This window comes from Anabrus simplex, chromosome 1 (assembly GCF_040414725.1).
Source record: "Anabrus simplex isolate iqAnaSimp1 chromosome 1, ASM4041472v1, whole genome shotgun sequence".
NCBI classification, from domain to species: Eukaryota; Metazoa; Arthropoda; class Insecta; order Orthoptera; family Tettigoniidae; genus Anabrus; species Anabrus simplex.
Window position 1 is genome coordinate 1,776,749,636 of NC_090265.1, and position 24,368 is coordinate 1,776,774,003.

A 24,368-nucleotide genomic window follows, 5' to 3' on the forward strand; every position below is an offset into this window, starting at 1 on the left:
CTTGGCACCAATCGCTGATAGTTGGAGGTTGGTTTTAAGCATGCACTGAGTCGTACATTTCAGTGACATGCGCGGAGAACTGAATCACTGCCTCCTGACGTTTCTTCCGTGTGATGCATTTTATTACACGCCTTATTGAGGTTACCTTATGGAAAGTGACAGCGACTTTTTTACAATCTTCATCCATTGAAGATGAAGAGGATTCGCTATTTTCGCAAACATAATTATTAAGGTAATCAAACAAATGATTAATTGCATGTGACCTCTGAAGGGGTCTGGTGCAGATCTATGATGAATTCTAATGCTGAAGACTGCGGACACATCCAGCCCCCGAGCCATCGGAATTATGAAGGTAAAAATCTCCAACATCGCCGGGAATCTAAGAGTTAGCCAAAGGACAGCAGTCTAACCATTTAGCCATGGAGTCGAACATCAATCAAGTAATGAATGTATTTATATACTGTGTTACTAAAGTGCCATAGAGGAAAAAGGCATTCCTCCATACCAGTCCATTAAGCGATACGATAAAGCATTCCAACGCATTCCATTCATAAATGATACCAAGTCAGCGCATGCGGATAGAGCGATACGTGAATGCATTCATGTACGTACAATGAAGAGCATGTTGGAAAGTACTTTATATCGCGAGGACTGTGCAGTAGGCGCTCAGGCACGTTGCAATGTCGTCTGTGGCTTGTTACTTCAGACATAATTAAGGTGGTGTATTGCCTTCCACTACTCTGGATCTTTCAACTTAGTGTGTGGCGATCATAAAGTCCGTAATTGGTCTGCCAGATTACTGCTGCCATCGTTACAGTACAGTTGTTAAGTATTTGTTCTCTTCCCACACTGATAGGAGAATGGTACTAAATATGGTTAGTGAGTGTGCATCTGCTTTGGATGTAGATAGAATAAAATGTGCATCCAAGATAACGTACTTCCAGTTCAACTCATTTACAGTTTCGTTACTCTTTCAGTGCAGAAATACGAGGGTTGGTGCATAAATCATGGCAGCTGTCTTGATCTAAATATGTCTTAGAGTTCGGGGGTCATCCGGACATTTTTGTAATGTAATAATGTCATGGAACAAAATGTGTGGCGCGATGTTACCTAGCAACAGTACCTTAAGAGTTGTACAGGCCGATGATCTGTATGTCATGCCCATCTATCAGTACGTTACATCACAGCCTGCACGGTTGCTAGGTAACATCACGTCACAAATGTTGTTGAAAGCCATATTTATGATGTTTCGATTATTCCCAAAGGGAAATTATTTTCAATGCTTTTTTCTCACATTTGCACGGTCCTACTACATAATGGCCATATGTTCTGGAATGCGTGGCACTCGTAGTACTTACCTGGAAACAACACGAGATGGCGCTGCTCTGGAGAGGTACCACCCACAGGGGCGATGGGACTGCAGTAGTGAGCCAGGCTCCTTGCAGAATGGATAACAAGCATAGCGTGTGTACATGAAACTGGCCGTTCGCCGGGGTCGCAATGCCAAGGAATGTCATACAGAGCTTGTGGAAGCTGTGTGGAATAATGTCCTTCCGTACTGAACCGTTGGGAGATGGGCAGCTGTATTTCAGCACGGATGTGAAACAAGCAGTGACGTGTTAGTGTCCGGACGGAGGTATCACGTGCAGTAATTACCCCGTGCATGGATGTGGACAGAAGATGGACACTACTTGAGTTACAAGCGGAAACAGGCACTGAAAAACGAACCATCCACAGAATTTTACGGGAAGAGCTTATTCTGCGTTAAATTGCATCACGGTGGACATGGACACGGTATCCCATATGCTCTGACCACTACCGACAGAAAGGCAAACAAATGCTTGAAAGAATAGTGACCGCGGATGAATTTTGGGGCACTTCGTATGAACCAGAGCCCAATCGCCAGTCTGCAGAATGGTGACATGCAGGATTATCTCGAAGACAGAAGTTCCGACAAAACCCTTCCCTCGTAAAGCTGATGGCCATTCTGCCTTACGACGTCAGAGGCGTGATTGTGTGTCACTTTGTTCCACATGAGACGACGGTGGCAGCAACGTACTACAGGAACCTTCCTGCGGAGACAGTTAAGTCATGCCATTAAAAGGGAGATACGGCCATTTCTTCTCAACATTGGCATCCTTCTCTATGACAACGCCACACCGCATGCAGCAGAGGCTGTACGGAGACAGTTTCAGCTGTGGGGATGGGAAGTGCTGGTACCTCCGCCCTACTCACCTAATCTTTCTCCGTGCGATTTTGACCTCATCCCCAAACTGAACAAGCATTGCGTGGTGGACGGTTTGGAACACGAGAGGACATTACCAAGACTGTGAAACATGAGATTGCAAAATTCACACATGGTAAGGCGGCTGGTGTCCGACGTCTCCTGCATCGTTGGCAACGTTTAGTGAACGACCTAAGGAACTACTTCGAGGGTTTACTGTTAAGGCTACTGTAGTCTCTGAGAATAAACATTATGTAGCACAAAGATTTCGTGGCTGACAGATTCCTCACTTTATATCCTACACCTGGTAAATCTACTCGGCATTCTTCATACAGTGTACAGCACCTTACGCGTCCCATTTCCATTTGTCTGGTAGATCCCGCATTTCTTGTGAAGAAAAATAGTTGCCCTGACGTTTGCCTCAACCCTTGTATTTCAGAATTGTTCAGAATTTTGAGTGAGTGTGTGTATTTCGTATTATATTTTAAAATAGTGAGTGACCCCTTGTTGTTCTTCTGTTGTAGGGAGTATCTACAGGAGGGGTGCTCGACGATGGCGGAAACTCTATCGAGTCAATGGTCACATCTTCCAGGCCAAGCGGTTCAACCGAGTGAGTATTCTTACGTAATTATTGATACTAAGTAACTGATCTTTATAAAAAACAAATATTTGAACCTCATCACATTCATTTTCATATCTGCTTGTATTGCCTTGAAATTGTGAAGAATTTTCTTAAAAACGTACTTTTGTGTTTTTCAAACTTCCATTCAGATTTCTTTGTGCAGTAGTTAATATTTATAACTTCAACTTACCATGCTGATTTTGTACGATAGCATGTTATTTATATTAGAATACTGTTACAATGCGTGTTCTTTCGAAAACGTTAAGCATAGATCAAACTGTAATATACGGGATGCTAAGATTCTTTGAAACTTGCATGATATCGAAGTCTTTGTTTACTTGGCTCTAATTGTGAGTCAAGTTTTAATGATACGAAGTTGAAGTATTCTGAGCTTTGTTTAAAGCATACAACCAGCGTTGCAGGGAATACGACATAGATTGTTTCGAAAGTAACTAAACTAGAACAAATTGTCATTAACGTAACAATAGCGGCCCCGGGTTGGATCCCCGGCCGGGCCAGGGGTTTTTAATTGTAATTGATTAATATCCCTGACCTGCGAACTGGATGTTTGTGTCGTCTTAACGTCCCTTGCCTCAAATCCAAAATTCTACACTTCCGCAATTCCACTTACACGTAGGTTCCTCTCAAACGGTGCAAGTAGTGGCAAAAGTTCTTCATAGGTCGACGTCACGAACAAATATTTACAAGAAAAAAGTAACAGTACAAAATCATTGAAACGTACAGTACATAAGTAAACCAGCAGAAGGCAGTATTATTGGACCTTTATGTTTTCTTATATATATATATCTCAATGATATGTGTAAAGAAGTGGAATCAGAGATAAGGCTTTTTGCAGATGATGTTATTCTGTACACAGTAATAAATAAGTTACAAGATTGTGAGCGGCTGCAGGGTGACCTCATTAATGTTGTGAGATAGACAGTAGGCAAAAAAAAACCCAAAGAAAAGCAGCCTTATTTGTTCTGGGTGATTTCCGACAAAAGAGTAGTGTTACAAAAATGTTGCAAACTTTGGGATGGGAAGATTTGGGAGAAAGGAGACGAGCTGATCGACTAAGTGGTATGTTCCGAGCTGTCTGTGGAGAGATGGCGTGGAATGACATCAGTAGACGAATAAGTTTGAGTGGTGTCTTTAAAAGTAGGAAAGATCACAATATGAAGATAAAGTTGGAATTCAAGAGGACAAATTGGGGCAAATATTCGTTTACAGGAAGGGGCGTTAGGGATTGGAATAACTTACCAAGGGAGATGTTAAATAAATTTCCAATTCCTTTGCAATCATTTAAGAAAAGGTTAGGAAAACAATAGATAGGAAATCTGCCACCTGGGCGACTGCCCTAAATGCAGATCAGTAGTGATTGATTGATCTTTCAGTTGCTATACATTTTAAGGGATTAAGATCTTAATGTGTCGGAATTTTGTCTTAGAAGATTTCATTTAAAGTTCGGAAGCAAACGGAGCACAGTTGTCACATTTAAACACCTTCAAATGCCACCGACCTCACCTGGGATCGGACCCACTAATTTGGGAACAGAAGGACAACGATTGTGTGCTTGCGCCACCGAAGTCTGTTGTTGTTGTTGTATTTTAGTGCCTTGGAGCATCGTGGAATAATCTTGCGTAGATCTGTTTACTGTTTGAACTCTGATCCAGTTTAAGAAATAAACAAAACATAAGCCTGTTCTGGAGAGTGTGTATCTAATTATTGGAGCAAGGTTTAGATCAGGAGTGGCCGTAGCCCTGAAAAATGTCCCCCAAATAGGCTCAGAATATGGTTTATAATTTTAAGGTTGATGCTTTCACTGCAAACTGTGGCATAAAATGGGGTGAATCTGATCAAACGTTTGGCTTTAAAAATAAACTCAATGCACTGCAGTTAGTTCGTAATGTAAATGTATTTTTTTTACTAATAAACTTTGATGATGTTAGATCCGCAAATTTATCTTTTGTTCATATTTTCACCTATTCTTTCCTTGGTGATCAGTTTCGCGTCACAAGGTAGGGTGAATCCGATTACTGATGTATTTTGCATATAGAACGAAATTAACCTACCAACGTGGGAATCCCATCACTGTTTTGAGTTTTGAAAAGTATGTTAAACATTTATACCAATGTATCAAATCTCATTACAGTCTTAGTTTTTAAAGATGAAAGGGAAATGGCGCCTTTAGTGCCGGGAGTGTCCGAGGACATGTTCGGCTCGCCAGGTGCAGGTCTTTTGATTTGACGCTCGTAGGCAACCTGCGCGTCGTAATGAGGATGAAATGATAATGAAGACGACACATACACCCAGTCCTCGTGCCGGCGAAATTAACCAATGATGGTTAAAATTCCCGACCCTGCCAGGAATCGAACCCGGGACCCCTGTGGCCAAAGGCCAGCAAGCTAACCGTTTAGGCATGGAGCCGGACTTTGTAAAGATACTAGCCTACAATACACTTAACTCCAAAAGTAGTGTTATACAAACTATTTGAATTACGGACAAATCCCAGACACGTCCGACTCATTGGCCGTTGACTCCTTTGGTTCAGAGAGCCCCGGGTTGGATTCCCGGCCGGGTCGGGGCTTTTAATCGCGTCTGATTAATTCTTGTGGCCCGAGGAGTGGGTGTTCGTGTTTGTTTCCTCTTCATATTCAGACAAAACACTACACTACCAATCACTACAGAAACGCTCAATAGTGATTACATCCCTCCATATAGGGTTGGCGTCAGGAACGGCATCCGGCCGTAAAACAGTGCCAAAGCCACATGTGCGACGCAGTTCGCACCCGCGACCCACAGAAGAAGAATAAGAAGAAGAAGCAGGAGAGACCGATTACCAAACAAATTTACAGCGCACGATTTTCAAACGGTAAAATGATATACTCTGAACGTTAAGGATAATTTACTCATTATCATCATCATTTATGGTAATAAATAGACTATACCGCGCCTTCTACCTTCATATTACCTAATCGTGAAAATAGAAAAGGAGGATAAAGAGAGTACTGAAATAAAAGTAGGTCTATGATTTCGCCACCGTAAACTTTCCTACAAAAAGAGGATTCTTCTTCCTTTCTTCTATTTCGCTACGCCCATTCATAGAGCGCGTTGGAACTTGTTCATTGGCTTGATGACTTTCGTCTTCCCATTCTTCCAAAATCTGTTAATGAATTCGCTGTATTCCCTCTTCCGTTCTCCTGACCACTCTGTACCAGGCCTGCTGCTGCTAGTGTTTATTTACTGAGGTCCAGAAGACTTCACGATTTTTCATGACGTCTTCCCTGATGTTCAATTCCTTCAGGTCCCATCTTGTTTCCTCCAGCCAGTTTATTTTCCTGTTTTGGGAATTTATTCAATCAATCAATCAATCAATCAATCAATCAATCAATCAATCAATCAATCAATCAATCAATCAATCAATACTGATCTGCATTTAGGGCAGTCGCCCAGGTGGCAGATTTCCTATCTGTTGTTTTCGTAGCCTTTTCCTACATGATTGCAAAGAATTTGGAAATTTATTGATTACAATGAATAATATTTTTGTGAGTCTATCATTATCCATCTTTAAAATGTGTCCAAAAAATTCAAACGTCTCCTCCGTACAGTATTGATGAAGTTATATGTGTAACTATAGAGGTCTGCAGTTCGTCTTTTCATCCAAATTCTATTTTCTTCTATGGGGCCGAAAATGTTTCTAACACTTTTACGTTCTTGTTTTTCAATATCAATGACCTCGTAAAGTTAAGGTTTCTGATTCATACAGAGCTTCCGGTAGAATCTATATTATTATTATTATTATTATTATTAATGAAGTGTGCACAAACTGTGCTAGCACATTATTACGGTTTTAATCGTTGATATATTGGATTACTGATTGATCTCTTTTTCGACATCTGAGAATGGTATTTGAAGGTGCTCAAATACGTCAGCCTCGTTTCGGTAGATTTACTGGTACGTAAAAGAATTCCTGTGGGACTAAATTCGGGCACCTCGGCATCTCCGAAAACCGTAAAAAGTAGTTAGTGGGACGTAAAGCAAGTAACATTATTAGTAGTCTCGTCCAGCAAAATGTAGCTGTCAAGTCAAATTCCAACCGTAAAGATTCACTTAAGAATGTCTCCACACACACAAAAAAAAGTTAGATATTTTTGTTTTGTTGGCAGCGTTGATACATATGAAATAACATTGTTTGAGAACGGAAGTTGTTGATAGTAAAGTTTACTTTGTTTTTGTGGGAAACGACATGCACGTGAGATAGAAAAATCACAAATTGTTCGAAATGTGGTGATTTTCGAGTTAGTCCCAAAAGTCTTCTTATAGCCTCGTATGATCGGATTCACCCAGCTAAACTATTATAATTAGATACGGAGAGTGTCAAAACGGTGTTAACTAAGGACATAGTAGTATTTAAGATGTAGTGTGAGTGTAAAAATATCATAACCTAACAATTCTGAAACTGAGGTACTTGTCGGCATCAGAAGACATTTGATTGATGTCTTTACTTCACGAGTGCGGCACATACGAGAAACTGACAATGGCAGTTGTTAGTTCTGTGCGCTACAACTTGCCATTGTTGTAAACCGGTTCGTCTAGAACTGAAAACAGTGATCAGCTACGCGACTTGTTACGGTACCGCGCCAACATTTCCCATTGTTGAAAGACGTACATCGGAGAGCGGTGTCTTTAAAAGCAGGAAAGATCACAATATGAAGTTAAGTTGCAATTCAAGAGGACAAATTGGGGCAAATATTCGTTCATAGGACGGGGAGTTAGGGATTGGAATAACTTACCAAGGGAGATGTTCAATAAATTTCCATTTCCTTTGCAATCATTTATGAAAAGGCTAGGAAACCAACAGATAGGGAATCTGCCACCTGGGCCATGGCCTAAATGCTGGTCAGTAGTGATTGATTTTGCGGTAACATAAAAGCGCTTAATTAGGGCTGCCTTCTACAGGTTGGTAAATATCGTCGCGAACTACTACTATGCAGAGCTTTTTATGCTTAAAAGTTCTTTCACTCCTACTTGACGTGTGTTGGACGAAATCCTTCAGTAAAATCGCCACTGCTTGGCTCCCGTTTGTCGTAGACTAATTAATTAAATTCAATTTTTATTTATTGTCTGTAGAACTTTACAGTTGTCAGACATCAAGCTATACCCTATATACAACACAAAACATATATTCTAATTTATGTACAAATGAAAACTATGCGATTTACAGTTCATTTATGCAATGCAAACAGCTATAAGCAGATTATCACAAAAGTAATTTATTCTATTATCACCATCTCTTCAATACAAGTCACGCGCTACTTGGGTGAAATCTACGTAATACTGCATACACTTCTCAGGGGTATGTTTCGCCCCTTGTTAAGGGCATCGTCAGCCTGTAGGTAACCGTAAGGTCAAATGTCTGAATCATTATCTATTCATACAAGGATTACACTGCAAAATACATTACACATTATAAACATCTTAAGGGGCCGATGACCTTCCATGTCAGGCCCTTTAAAACAACAAGCATCATAAACATCTTAACATGTTACAGTTGTAATATAAAAAAATTGCCACAGTACACACTAAGAGTATTGAGTATTGATATTGTCTATACTCGTAAAAATTAACAATGAAAATGGAAACTTAAAAAAAAAATTAAAATGAAAATTAAGAATTTGCAGGTCATTGGGATAGTAACAGTCTTGAGTAAAGATTGTAATCTTCTTTGGGTACATTAATCCCAATTGTTCTGCATCTGAACTTGATAAAAACAATGTCCATTAGTTATAAACAACAGCTGGATATTTAAGAATAAATTAGATATGTTGAGTGTTGTGATTCAAATGTTGTAAATTTAAAAAAATGATCGTTGGTTGTCGCGTAAAGCGGTGTCACAATTCCAGATTTAGGCTACTGTTTAATTGTTGAGCTGTGTCATTGACGTTACGAACAGTCGTGTGTGAATATTCTTACTTGTAGATGTGATTATTAGCCTTTGAGAAGGGTATTGTTCGTCAAAGTATTGCTAAGTAGATCTGACTGTTCCGGCAGCTCCTGCCTGACTTGTCTCCTGCAATACAAGCAGCTGTTTATTAAAATATCGTTTAATGATTTTTGAGACTTTTTTATATCCGTAGGCAGTTTGTTAACCCTTTACATTTTGGCTATGATCCATCTTTTTAGTGTGGTGGAAACTCATGTGGTAATCATTCCTAATTCTTGTGTTATAATCGTGAACTTCACTGTTACTTCTAGTCAATGTTTTGTTGTGCTTAATAAACAGAATAGACTTATATTTGGAAGAAAATATCATAATATTATGAGTCATGAAATAATGTTTGGAAGTACTTCGATTCGGATTGCGAAAGATGATCCTTAGAGTTTTCTTTTGTAGAATAAAAAGTCGTTCAAAATATTCATTTGCAACACAATCCCAGATAACTATTCCATAGCTCAAATGAGGGTATATTACTTCATAGTACACTAGTAGCAGCAGCTACGGCTGTCAGAGCTGCCGGTGTGATACCGCACAGGACGCCTCGTTGGTTTCTCGTAGCTCGTTCACAGTTGTACTGTATCTACAATTTTTGATGGCCTCATCATCATACACTTTCGGCTAATCCTTGCCGCTGCAGCCATTCCCTACTCAATCCTGTTGTTCTCTTCACTTCCTTGTAGTCTTTACACCCCATCAAGTTTCTCACATCCTCGAAGTACGTCTTCCTTGGTCTTCCTCTTCCTTTCTTTCCTAGTATTTTTCATTCAAAGACGTTTACTAGGAAGTCATTATGTCTCAGTTTTATCTTCCTTCTTTCCATATCCTTTATCAGTCTCCGTTGTTCATTGATTTCCTTTAGAACGTCTCGATTCTTCTTTTTTAACAGCCCAGCATACCCTTGTCATTTTCCTCCAAATCCACATTCCAGTTGCTTCCGATGAATCTCTTTCTTTTTTCTTCCAATAGTCCAGCTCTCACAACCGCAAAGTAGTACACTCTAAACAAAGAATTTTTTAGCCTATGTAATGCTGTAAAAATATTTCGTTCAACCTAAACCTTCCTCAATGAATGCTCTATTCAACTATGAAAACACTTTGTTTGGGATTCTTGAGATTAGCTCACTCAAATATACAGAGACACTACCTACCAAGTACTCGTTGTCGGCTGTAACTCGATATATATAACTTCTTCCTGCATCCATTGAGCAGTTCAGCTAGGTTTATGGATGTATTTGCGATGACTAAACAGACCAATCCTGCATAAAACATACGTCCACACAAATCAAACTGGATGGATGCAGGAGGACGGGGCTGTAATTGATGGAGTTTTCTTGCTTGTCGCCTGGCCTATTGATGTCTGCAGCGTTCTCTTTCAAACAAGTTGACAGCAGTGGATGTAGTGTTCCGCCACAGTGAGCAGTCCACAGCACATTCTTCCCATGCCTGTATATTTATACCAGTTGTCTTCATGATGTGTTTCAGCTGGTCCTTAAAACGCTTAAGAGGGGCTCCGTGAGGCCTACTGCCGGAGCAAAGTTCACCATACAGAATTTGGCGGGGAAACCTGGTATCATCCATGCGGTGAACATGGCCTAACCATCTCAGTTGTTGCCTCAATGCTATTTAGCTGCACTTTATTGAGAACTGCCCTGTTGGTCACATAGTCCTCCCACTTAATATTCAAGATGCATCTCATTTTCTGTTGGTGGAAGTGCTCAAGTTTTCTGATATCATGGTGATATAGTGTCCAAGTTTCACGGCTATAGAGCAGCGTGGAAATTACAACAGCTTTGTACTCCATGAGTTTGGTATGCAGTTTTAGGTCGCTATTCATGAAGACTCCGTGCATTAACCGTCCAAATACTAATATAATATCTATAGATAGTGGTGATAGTAAATGCATGTCTCTTACATCACTTGTTTTCTTGTTAGCCCTTAATCTGATTTTAGATCTACAAGCTACTCTTGCCATATAACATCAAGTACATGAAGTTTATTGCTATTAAAGTGTTGATATTGTATTTGCACATACAAAAGCTAAATAGTAGTATCCAATTCCTCTTTGTTACAGCGAGCATTCTGTGCCTTCTGCCAAGATCGTATCTGGGGACTGGGTCGACAGGGCTTCAAGTGTATACAGTGCAAGCTGCTGGTGCATAAGAAGTGTCACAAGCTGGTGCAGAAACCGTGTAGCAATGAGCAGGTGGAGCCTATCGTCAAGGAGGAGCACAACGGCGAGACTCCGACTATCAGTATGTGTCTGTTGCGATATATTTGGTTCTTAACTTCGAGCACACCCTACAGAATTCTGTGATTGTATGTCGCATACTGTGCAGGTACTCCTACTTCAGAGCTCCTGCCAGACTTGAAGGCATTCCCGGAACCTCCTCTGGACCTATCGTCAGAATCTGTGCCTGTTGAGGATCCTACCAAAGGTGAGACCAACATTATTTCGATACCAAAACTCCCTGTAGTAGCATCCACATTAAGAGGAGTTATATCCAACTTATAAGCCTATTTATTGTACAATATGAATTGAATTTTTTGTTTTATTACAAGAAAATCCTCTCTTCTGTTTACTTTCTCATTCATAAGTAACAGAAAGGTACAGATGAGTGAACAATCATGTCATATGTAGAAAAACAGGAAATGAATGTCTTTCTATATAAGGTGTTTCAGAAAGAATAGCAAATACGTTGGGAGGCAGAAAGCATGGACTCGATGTACAGAAAGGTCATATAAATGTGTCCAGTGTTCAGTGTATGTGGAATTACTACTCCTTGTATGGTAATTATAAGTTATAAACTTCATATATGACCTGTATTGAATTGTGATCGCAATAGTAATAATTATAAATGAATGGTTCACCTTTTCAATATCTTTATTGTCTAATGATGCACAAACCTACACCGGAACACATTGCAAATTAGACACGTATTTTTTATGCTCAAAATAGTCCATGCTTCTTCCTAACATATTTACTCTTTCTCGTGAAACACCTTGTTTCTTGTTTCTTCTTCTTCTACTTCTTCTACTTGGGCTTTTTCCAACACACAGGGTGGGCATTTTGTATGGATTTAGCCCAGTTTTACTGTCGGTTGCCTTTCTTGACTGACACTAATCCTATGTGGAGGGATATATTCACCTTTCTGTGTTCCTGTCATGATTTGTAGTGTGATGTGTTGCATGTCAGCGAAAATGTGTATTACGGCAAACACAATCACCTAATCTCCTGAGGTAGAGAAATTAATCCTGTGCCGTTAAAATCGAAGTTGGGACCCTATGTACCAAAAGGCACTGTGTTGACCATTCAGACAATGATCCGGACTCCTACATCTTGTATATGACTTAATTTGTTACTTGTATGTTCCTTTCTTGTACTTGTATTGACCAATTGGTCTCTTTATTTTCTCTTGTGCTTGTCATGTGTTTTTTATCCTTTACCTCCTGTATTCATCTTTATATGTTTGTCTCTTTCCCCATCCTGTGTTTATCCAGCTTTCATCTTACCCTACACTTTCCACATCAAAACTACAGATCTGTCAAATTGATCCCTCGGTGAGTGTTGAAGCTTGCCTACTATGAAACTGGAACACAGAAAGGAGCTTGTCACGGACCAAGAAGAAATGGATGTACAGTAGAAGAATTGAGATTGATGAAGAGATTGTCCTGGCCCTGTGTTTTCATGCGTCCTTGTCTTCTGTTTCTGTTGCCTTCTCTTCCCACTTTAACCTTACATCATATTTATCCTGTTACATGTTTTGCTACATACAGTGTGCTACTTTTCATTTAGGTTTAATACTATAGTTTTTGTTGGCATTAGTCATATCTCTATTTCTGTGTTTATTAAGTCTCTGTAACTTATTACACATTGCAGAATTTTGTCCTTATTGCCATTGTCCATATTTTAATTCATAATACTGTTAGAAACATACTCTCTGATTTGTTGTGCAGTTTTATTGAATATAATATTCTTTAATTATTATTACATATTGTATCCATTGTATGTCTTAAAAAAATGACCCTGTCTATACTCATCTATGATTTACAAGCAAAGCACATAAGTCAGGAGTTTTTTGATGTTGAATTTTTGACATTTTCTCACTGTCTTCTGGATATTTTTTTCCACTTTTTTTCACATGTGATGTCCATTAAGTCATAAGAGGTTTCTGAATTTTTCTAATTTTTATCTCTTTGCTAAGCTGACGCTGTCATTATGAGATCGAAACTCTCCCCCACATCCTGGGACATTGCAAGCACAATGGAACTCAGGTACATTAATGCCGGACACCACAGCATTTGTTCCATCTTGACCAAGGGATTGAAAGATTCTAGCAGCTACTGGCAGCACTCTTCGAATAGACATCGTTGCCTGTGATGACAAAACAGGTACCGGTATATAATTCACACAACTGTCGGATTCGATTGCCTTCAATGATGAAATAGGAACTGGTATATAATCCAACCAACTATCAGTTATGAGACTGATGCAACGCAGCCAGTAGAAGGTGACAAAGAGAAAAAGAATGTACACAGTTGATGTATTGCCAACTATCGTAATAAATACACCTGAGAAATCTTGAAGTTGTGGGATTTATGTTTGGAGCCAGACACACTTACATCTTTCTTAGTCAACTTCTGAAACAGACTCAAAATCCACAGAGATATTGTCCACACTGTTGCTTTCACAGCATTACAGTGATCAATCAGGATCTTGAGACATAGTCTACATGCATACTCATCTTACTTCACTCCAGAGCTGCAAATCAGAAATCTTTCTTACTAATATTTATATTTCACCTTCATAACCACTGTTGGCTACTACTTTTTTTCAGCTCATCACAGGTATTTCAGGGTTTGCTGGAGCCACTCAGGCACATTTTTTTTTTTTTTTTTTTTTTTGCCATGGATTTAAGGCCGGATTTCCTTCCTGACACTACATGATTTTTTAGATGAAAATATCAACCCATGATTGCCCGGTATTTGAATTTCAGCAAGGGTTATGAATTTCATGTTGTTGGTCCGTATTGAACTGAGATTACATAAAAAATTATAAACAGAAAAGTTTTCCAGCTATTCAATACATAATTATATTTACAGTGCATGTATTTACATTACATGGGACTAGTTTCAACCCTACTCGGGATCATCATCAGCCATATTTATACAATGCACAATATTTGATGAAATCCTAAAATATGTTTCAAAGCAGTAAGAACATTATGAATATATTATTAACACTATGATGTGTGATTGAATTAGGCGAAGTGTTATGGTTGAGTTGTGCCGTCAAGGAATGCTACCTAGCCAGGATTGCCGAGGTGGTAATGTGTGGGTCTGTGCTTTTTTTAAGGAAACATTTATATTCCAAGACATAAAAATTGTACAATGCTGTGTCTTGAGACACTTTCCTAAATAAAGGATTATATGTATATTGTGGCTGATGACCTTGATGTTAGGCCCCTTTAAACAACAGTCATCATCATCATCATCATCATTTAATAATCATTGAGAGGAATTTCATTCAGATAAAATACACATAGTTTCAACCACACAGCACTATTCTAAATACACTTTACATAATTTTAAATAGAAACTTTCTTATTTTTGAGAACAGATTTTTGCAGTGAAGGACAGTAAAAACTTTCAGACGTGTTTTGCTCATATGTTTTTTGACTTAATGTGTCTTGCTCGTAAATCAGTGATACATCCTCTCTACAGGCACTTTTAGATCTGCAAATGTAACCTCACAATATGTTGAAATTTCTATGCAATGGTGAAATAATTTCCATTGATAAAATTATGGGCTTCAGTTTTATACAGGAGGGGATTTATTGTTTAGGCTTTAGATAATTATTATCAAAGGTGTATTTTCTTTACTTCCACGGATATTTAATATTTATATTTTCAGAATGCTCATTAAGTTAATGAGACTCTTAAGGAAAGTGGAGAAGCCAAAATGGACAAATTAGATTTAAATAGGCAAAGCTAATTTAATTTGTACAATTTATTTACATGATTTTTCTTAAATTTAAGTTTCTTTGCTTTGTGATTTTTATTTCCTGATATTTCTTTGTCTCATAGTATTCTTTGCAGGTCTCGTTTCTTGGTTTTTTAAAATACTAACTGCAGTATATATATTGTACATAGTAAGAACTAGTCTATTCCTGAAAGGGACGAACACCTTGAGATGCCCAGGGTGACTAATAAATTGCCAAAACCACTTCTGCCACCACATACTGAGCAGATCTCCTCTGATATATGACTTAAACTCTTTTAAAAGGGTATGTAAAATACCAGTAGTCCGTTGTCCGAACATAGTAGGAAGAAGTTGACGGTTGTTGACAGATTGTGGAGATGGTGTAGAGAAAAGGAAATACTTGATACTGAAGGTGTCATATTTTACAGATGTCTCAGCAATGAATAATATAAGGGAAAGTGGATGCTTCTCGGATGTAAAAATCCCAAACAAATCCTCCTGAATTCCAGAATGAACAAGTTAAAAATCCTGTACTTAAGTATACTGATGACCATGCTCTCTTGTCCAACAATATTCAGGAAACCAGACAAGTTATATATCACTACAGGAAAGAGCACAGAAAATTAGTCTTGGAATATCTTTTGAAAAGACAGTAATCATGTTAACTGATCCACCACTCATAAACAAAATTGCCATAGGAAACCAAGAAATCAAAATTGTAGATAAATTTAAATGTCTGGAAGAAATCATAACATATAACCTCAACAAGAAGCCAACATGGCATAACAGAATAAACAAATTGACCTGAATACAATGTCACCAAGAATACCTATAACAAAAAGGGCCTGTCAATAGCAACAAAATTAAAATACTACAAAACAGTCTCTCAACCAGAAATAACATATGCAAGTGAAACCATCCTCAAAACAACAAACACTGCACAAATAGACAAAATACTCAAGGTAGAGAGAAGAATCATTAGAACGTGCATCAAGAGATCGTACCAAGAAGATGGGCACTGGAGAGTAGCTTCTAATGAAACAGTCTATAAGGAAATAGAACCAGTAATGAGCATAATCAGGAAGAAACACATTTTATTTTTTGGACATCTAATCATGACACCAGAGAACAGGACCATCAGGAGACTAATAGAAAAATTATGGAATAGTAAGTGCAACATTTAGTGGATTACAGAAATCAAGGAAGATATGGATGCACTACAAATTACAGTGGAAGACCTAAGAAACAAAACTGACAAAATCAGGAAACTCACAGACAAACAAACCAGACTGCAAAACAAAATCAACAAATCGACAATAGGAAGGATGATTTCTGATGAAGAAAGAAAGATAAGATCCGAGAGAATGAAGAAGTACTGGGCTGACATGAAACTGAAAAATTCTTTGTATAAAATTGGCTAGAGTGGTCCAATGAATACCATAAAATGTAAATAATAATAAATACTGATGTGGGAGGAATTGTATTCCAATACTGTTAGTTTGATATTTGAAATGTATGACCTTTAATCTGAATCTGTTTTCTTCATTGTATGACTTCTCCACAGTTGATTCTGTTGTGGTCATATAATTATGTCATTCATCGGTTGTTAAGATTGGTTTTGGAAGCTGGTATTTTCTTAGATGCGGTTCACATTGGAAGAATTAATTTTCCAATGACATTAATTCCTTTTGGTTTATACTATTGTTTGGAAACCCATCTGAACTTTATATTTTTTGCTACATTTATTTTCAGTTATTCTTTATTGGACTTTTATCCCCAGCATTTTGGTCTTGCCCAACCCTTGTCCTGTTTCTCTACGGGATTGGGTATGAAGTGAGATGAATCTTCATAGTGATTTTTTATGACTGGATGGCCTTCCTGGCATCAACCTCTTTGGAGGAGTTAATGAGATAAAATGAATGATCTGATATACTGTATGGTAGTAGGAATGGAGAGGGTGAAACTCCGTGCTGCCATACAGCCTACTCCTGTCGAATAGCATCAGTTCCCCAGCACTTTGGTATTTTAATAAAGTCTACATTTTAATTTCTATATAATTTGTGTAGGTTGCTTGATTTTTAACTTATACAATATAAAATTATTCTTTTTTAAAATTGTCATTGTTGTTACTTTTTAGTTTATTTTTATGGTCCTTATATTCGAATAGCTAATGAGAGTTTTTTTCTCTGTATCACCAGAAAGATTTTTGGTCCTATGATCTAAAAAGAATATGTTTTCTACCACAGTTCTTTTTAATTTTTGGTATAGAGCACAGTATGTCAGAATAAATTGCTTACCATCTCACGTGGGATTTATGCATTCACTGTTACTTTCAATGTAATGTGTAAATATTTGTGAATAAATTTATGTTTAAGAGAACTTCAAGATTACTAAGTTATCTTCCGCTGTTTTAAACTGTCTAGTATTTCATATAACAGTACACTAAATGTCGTTGCTCATGTGCAGAAATGTGCTGTATTGGTAGAATATTATCAAAATTTAAAATATATTTAGATATGTACTACTACATAAAAAAATCTTCCTCAGTATTCAACAGCTTTTCTTTAAACAGAATTATTAAAATAACAAGTAAGAATTTTCTAACCATAATTGTTATTCCTTTTCTAAGTAGAACATGTTTTGCTCGTAATTGTGAGTTATTTTCTCTATACTTTTAATAATACTTTCTCTCTTCTGCTTGTGCAAACATTTTTAATAACATTTTTACAAATTATATTTTTTCTGCTTACAAATCTATAAATATTATGCAATACTTAAAATTGTGTATAGAGATCTATTTACAACAGTTCCAGTTGTCTTAAGCCCTTCAACACTGCTTGTTTCCTCTATTGCCAGATAAGTGATATAAATTTTCTTTTTTATTACATTCTTTAATTCTGATATGAATTTGATCTTTTTAATTTTTTCGGTAATGCAGCATTTCCACAAAGTAATATTTGAATTGTTTTTTTGCAGTGTGTCCCTTTTATTCTTTTGAAATGTCTTTTTTATATATAAATTTTTTTATTGATGATAAGAAACCTGGATATGTACGTAATACTAATTGATAGAGAAGGGATATCAAATGACTGTTCTGTTTCAGAAATAATGTGGTGCATTATTGTAATATTAATTACATGGCATTCAATTAAGACCCTGTTAACAACTCTGCCTGCTCCTCACACTGTGCTTCAGATGACGATTCAGTTGAATAGCATATTTTTCTTCTCATTTTTATCAGCTCGGTCATTCTGACAGTAAGGTGTCGTATATGTTGCATTACTAGTTCCAGAGTTAGAGTTTAAGTGTTTCCTTAGTGTTAGGATATAAATGTCACATTTTGCAGGTCCCAATAAATAATGCAGTGAAGTCTACTTTGAAAGACAGGAGTATTGATTCATCTGGTAATTCTTAACATTGTTGGTAAGCCTGGAGAGATTTGTCCACTTCTCCTGTTTTTTGACCATTTTGGATGGTTTTGGGAGTTATTTCTCATTTCTGTATGTCCCATTATTATCGCCAATGCAACAGATAGTCACACTATACTCTGACGCCTCCAGGAAGCGTGTATCATGAATAGAATTCCCTGGAAAACATGTCAACAGAGCAGAAAGATCATTACATAAGTGTGTATCGCTGGTGGCACATGACGACCTGAGAATGACGTGTACTGCCGGTGGTAAATGATGGTCTTTCAGAATGATGTCTGTACATGCCACAGCGAACTCTTAAGATATTGAAGTTTTCAACACACACTATGATTCAAACATTAGGATAATAATGTGTTACATTTACTTGTCTTCTTTCCCCTTTAAATTAGTTCAGTTCCTGTATTCCTATCCAAAGTACAGTACTTGCATGTGATTTAATAACAAATGACAGTTTAATAATTATTAAAAGTATGAAAACTTAAATTGAAGATCGTAACTAAATACCTTGTTGCTGATTGATTTTAATAGTATTTTTTAACTTTCTTTTACAGGGATTATAAAAGAATATGCATCTATATTATAATCAATAAAATGTATATATTTCATCAACTGTCCACAGTTGAAGAATCCCTTGAACCAGGTTCACAACGGCAATATTCTCTGTGCGACTTCGAGCTAATCCGAGTGATCGGACGTGGCAGCTATGCTAAGGTGCTCATGGTGGAATTAAAGAAGACACGTCGGATATATGCAATGAAAGTTATCAAGAAAGCTCTTGTCACAGATGATGAGGTGAGGAGGAAGGAGAAAACATTTGGCTTTGTACAACAAATTTGTGAATACTTTTAGTTAGAGATTTTCTGTATTGTACGAGTTCAATATTTTCTTAATTACTGTATAAATGACTAGCAAGATGCCCGTGCTTCGCTACGGTATTATACTGAAATTTATAATTGAATGCTTATTGTTTTAGACATATAATCCGCCGAAATTCGCGATCTGACTCGTTTTCTGCGAGAATCCACCAAAATTCCCGATCTGACTCGTTTTCTATTAGATTACGCCACGTTTCCTCCCATTTTTCAATCTTCCTTTCCAGCAATTGATTTCGTACTCCCCGGGCTAGGCTCAGGTATTTCTCCCGGTCAGTTGGGTCCGTAAATCTTTGCCATTTTTTCCTATAATCATTTTAATATGTATAAAATCCTTCAGGAGATCCGGCTTGGTGTCATATTGGGTGCTTTGGCGGCACTGAACCCGCGGCCGGACTACATTCTTAGTCATTACCCATCCAGGAGCCGTTTCCAGCGCGGTCCGCACATTTGACAACGGTCCGGAACATTATGATTATTATTATTATTATTATTATTATTATTATTATTATTATTATTATTATTATTATTATGTGTTGCTGGAATGGCTGATGACAGGGAAAACCGGAGTATCGGGAGAAAAACCTGTCCCGCCTCCGCTTTTTCTAGCACGAATGTCACATGGAGTCAGTGGCGGCTCGTGAAAAAATCGTCCTACGTGCTACAAAAAACAAGCTAAATACGCTGTTTTAAATATGCATATTGCCATGATGAACAACGCATACTTCAAACTTGGTGATAATACTACTACTGCTACTACTACTACTACTACTACTACTACTACTACTACTACTAATAATAATAATAATAATAACAACAATAACAATAATAATAATAATACAACTTTTCTCACAATTTATAACTCAGAACAAACAAAAACAACATTAAATTGGAAGCAGATGAATTCTTCGACAACTCATTGGAGAAATATAGTTTTTACTAACCTAATGGCGCAACTTACATAAGTGCAAATAGAATCGTGGGAATATAGATCCCCACTAAGAACACTAATTTAATTTCACTTTATATACACTGCAGTGGATAAATAATTTGATAAATCTTCGTATAAACTTTAGCACTAACACAATGACAGAAAAAAACATGCACCAGTAATATAACCGCGAGATTAAAAACCGCACAAAGCAACTGAAAGAGCTGCCAACTGATTCATTGAGACCTCCCCTATTACCAGAGTAAATGTCCGGCTCCATGGCTAAATGGTTAGCGCGCTGGCCTTTGGTCATAGGGATCCCGGGTTCGATTCCCGGCAGGGTCTGGAATTTTAACAATGGCTAAATGGTTAGCGCGCTGGCCTTTGGTCATAGGGATCCCGGGTTCGATTCCCGGCAGGGTCTGGAATTTTAACAATCATTGGGTGTACGTGTTGTCGTCATCATCATTTCATCCTCATCACGACTCGCAGGTCGCCTACGGGAGTCAAATCAAAAGATCTGCATCTGGCGAGTCGAACATGTCCTCGGATACTTCCGGCACTAAGAGCCATACGATATTTCATTTCACCAGAGTAAATTACATTGTAATGCGGGATAACATTTAGGGTCAGTCAAAGATTCTTTGACTCACCTACGAATTCCTTATTTTTGACACAAAAGGAAGATGGATATTTTAATATGTATGTGTGAGATTGCCTCCAGTTACGCTTTACTTTCGAACCCAGACGATGCTACTCTCTAGTGGCAGATTCGCTTACCACGTTCAACATAAGCACGGTCGACTGGATCCCTCGCTGCGCTCCGGGTAGCAGGAGACATCGAGTAATTCTACCCCCTTGCGGGAGAGGAAGTAACTATAAACGGGATCAGTGAAAGTTGATCCCGGATTACGGTATACTCTGCCGGCTAGGGGGAGTGTTGCAAGCTTGGCTGCGCCTGCGTATTGCTTCCTTCAGGCTACAGGCAAGTGCTCACTTCACATGAGCACGAGCCTTGTTCCCCGGGAGAACGGCGCTAGGTGTTCGACGGATCTCGTCCTGATTTTCACAAAACACAAATTCATATCGTACTCAAAACAACGAAAAGGCACCAGGATAATTGTACTGTACATAAATAATATTCCTTGCAGTTCCAAGCTACGTGCTGGAGCCCGGTAGCACGTACTGACCGGCCGCCACTGCATGGAGTGACGGGGATTTGAACCACGGAACCCAGCTGTGAGAGGCCGGCGCGTTGCCGCCTGAGCAACGGAGGATACTTATAAGTACATTAAGAACAGTAAAATCAATTGGTCTCACCTCCTTCTACACCCCACCGCCGTTAAGTTTATTTACCGCCATCCCCGTCCCCCAAAAAGAAATTTAAAAGAAGGCTTGATTCTTTAGGTTTAAAGGAGATTCCAAACACCAATGTTCACGTCTATTGCCTTCAGTTTTGAGATATAAGTATCCCCATAAAAATAATTCACTTTTTTCACTTCATTTCACACTACTCTTCCCCTCCCCCCCCCCAAGTGAATTTTCCCGCAAAAAATACTTGTTTCTTTAATAGTAAAAGATCTTCTAAATACCAATTATCACGACTCTAACTTCTTCAGTTTTTGATTTATGTGTCCCCATGAAAGGAATTCAACTCCTTTACACTCCCACCCTCCAAGATGGTTTCCCCACCAAAACGCGTTTTTCTTTGTTTTTAAAGGAGATCTAAATACGAATTTTCACGTCTGTAACAACTTTAGTTTTTATTAGATGTATGCATTCTCATACAATTATGTCAATTAAATTTTCAATTCTTTCACTCCCCCCCCCCTTTATTGTATTTTCCGAGAATACGTCTTTCTTTACTTTTAATGCAGATTGCAAATATCAAATTTCACGTCTGTAACATCTTCATTTTTGAGATATCAGTAGCCTAATTAAAAGAATTCAACATCATTTTCAGTCACTTTTACCCACCCCCCACTACCCAAGTGGTATTTCCGAAAACTAAAAATACACGATTCGTTTTCACTTCTGTAACATGTTAAGTTTTCTTAGATATACTGTAAAAATTCTCATTTTAAAATTTCACCCCCTTTGAGTTCCCCTTAAGTGGAGTTTCCAAAAACAAATCACCTATGTTTCTTTACATTTACAGGAGATTCCAAACACCCACTTTTTACGTCTGTAACATTTTACGTTTCCAAGATATTCTGTAGATATAGCCTTCCAAAAAATTCACCCCAATTTGTCCCTCCTGTTTAACCGCCATTAATTAGATTTTCCAAAAACTAAAAAATACATGTTTCTTTATTTTTAAAGGAGGTCCCATATACAAATTTTCAGTTCTGTAATATCTTCAGGTTCTGAAATATAAGTATCCTCATTAAAGGCATTCAACCCATTTTTCACCCTTTTACACCCCTCCTATTGGAATTTACAGGAAACAAAAAATTACGTGTTCCTTTATTTTTAGAGGAGATTCTAACTACCAATTTTTACATCTGTAAATTTTAAAGTTTTAAGATGTAGACACACTCATTTTAAAAAATTAACACCCCCCTTTTCACCCCCCAATATTTGAATTTTCCAAAAACGAAAAAATACGTGTGTTTCTTTACTTTTAAAGTAGATCCCAAATACCAATTTTCAGGTCTGTAATATCTTCAGGTTCTGAAATATAAGTAGCCTCATTAAAGGCATTCAACCCATTATTCACCCTTTTACACCCTTCCTATTGGGATTTTCCGAAAACAAAAGAATACGTGTTTTTTTATTTTTAAAGGAGATTCTAAATACCAATGTTTATATCCATACACTTTAAAAGTTTTGAGATATAGATACACTCATTTTAAAAAATCACCCCTTTTCACCCCCCCCCCCATTAACTGGATTTTCCAAAAACAAAAAAATATGTGTTTCTTTATTTTTAAAAGAGATCAAAAGTACCAATTTTCAGGTCTGTAATGTCTTCAGTTTCTGAGATATAAGCACCGGTATCCTGATTAGGCATTCAACCCCCTTTTCACCCTTTTCACCCCTCCTATTGCGATTGTCTGAAAACAAAAAAATACGTGTTTCCTTATTTTTAAAGAAGATTCTAAATACCAATTTTCACATCTCTAAACTTTTAAAGTTTTGAGATATAAACACAGTCATTTTAAAATTCTACCCCCCTTTTCACCCCCTTAGCGACGGAATATCCAAAAATCCTTTCTTAGCGATCACCTACATCTTAATATGAATATATCCCCAAAATTTCATTTCTTTATGTCCAGTAGTTTTGGCTCGGCGATGATGAATCAGTCAGTCAGTCAGTCAGGACAAGCTACTTTATATATATATAGATATCATTGCAAATTTAAACTTGTTTATTTACTGATTTGAAATGTTTTTATATCTCTATAGATAGTGATGAGGACCTCTAAATACTTCTTCTAAAAGAGTACTAAATATTTCTATAATACGTTCACTGGACAAAAAGTTAGCCACTCCTGGAGATATCATTACAAGAATCATTTTTAATACCGTGTAACTGCCTCTGGACTTGAATACTGCCTGGATACAGTTAGGAAGTGAGGACACAAGGTTGTGCAGATATCTTGTTTAATTAATTTCATTATGTTCCGTACTGATATCTATCATATATCATAGAAAGAAAGAGAGATCCACCTGATCAATACTTATTTATTAATTTTTTTTAAAAAACAGAACCAGTTTCGACTCCTCACAAAGTCATCTTCAGCTGTCATACATTTACATTAGACTACACATTCTCAATAGTAATACCTTGCCAAATTTAAAACAATTTTGTATTGAATGACATTTAGTCATGTTTTCGAGTGGTTATCCTGTTCGTATATTTCAGTTTGTTAGAAGACTAATAATAAAAAGATAACTATTTGAAACACATTAAAAGTTTACATTATCTGGTAAAACACATTGCTATGTACATTTGTACTATCACCTTTCAAGTTATACAGATAAAACAAATTCTTAAATCAATTCGTCAGTTGTGAAAAGATAATATGCTTGAATACAGCTGTATAAGCTCTCATGATGTTGTGTTAGGCTTTATACCTTGTCAAGTGAAGAAAGATGTATCGGAAGTTAGATTGACATATACATAATGAAACATATTACGCTCATAATAATAGTAAAACAGGTAACTTAAAAACTGTGTTGATTGACATATTAAGTATGAACCATGTAAAACACATTAATTGCACACAAGGTAAAAGTACACTCGAAGATGCAAACGTCTATTAATGATTCAAATGAAAAGTGTAAACATTCATGAAGGTATATGTT

At 37.4% G+C, this 24,368-nt stretch overlaps 1 protein-coding gene across 2 annotated transcripts in view; it reads left to right on the top strand.

Moving 5' to 3' along the window:
* The window catches only part of aPKC (protein kinase C iota type), a 551,572-nt gene that overhangs the window by 201,828 nt on the left and 325,376 nt on the right, over positions 1-24,368 (top strand). For both annotated transcript variants that reach the window (XM_067138622.2, XM_068225692.1), the window contains exons 4-7: positions 2,749-2,834; positions 10,915-11,095; positions 11,180-11,278; positions 18,874-19,046. In XM_067138622.2, the coding sequence (XP_066994723.2) occupies positions 2,749-2,834; positions 10,915-11,095; positions 11,180-11,278; positions 18,874-19,046 (539 nt within the window). The remainder of the gene's footprint in view (positions 1-2,748; positions 2,835-10,914; positions 11,096-11,179; positions 11,279-18,873; positions 19,047-24,368) is intronic.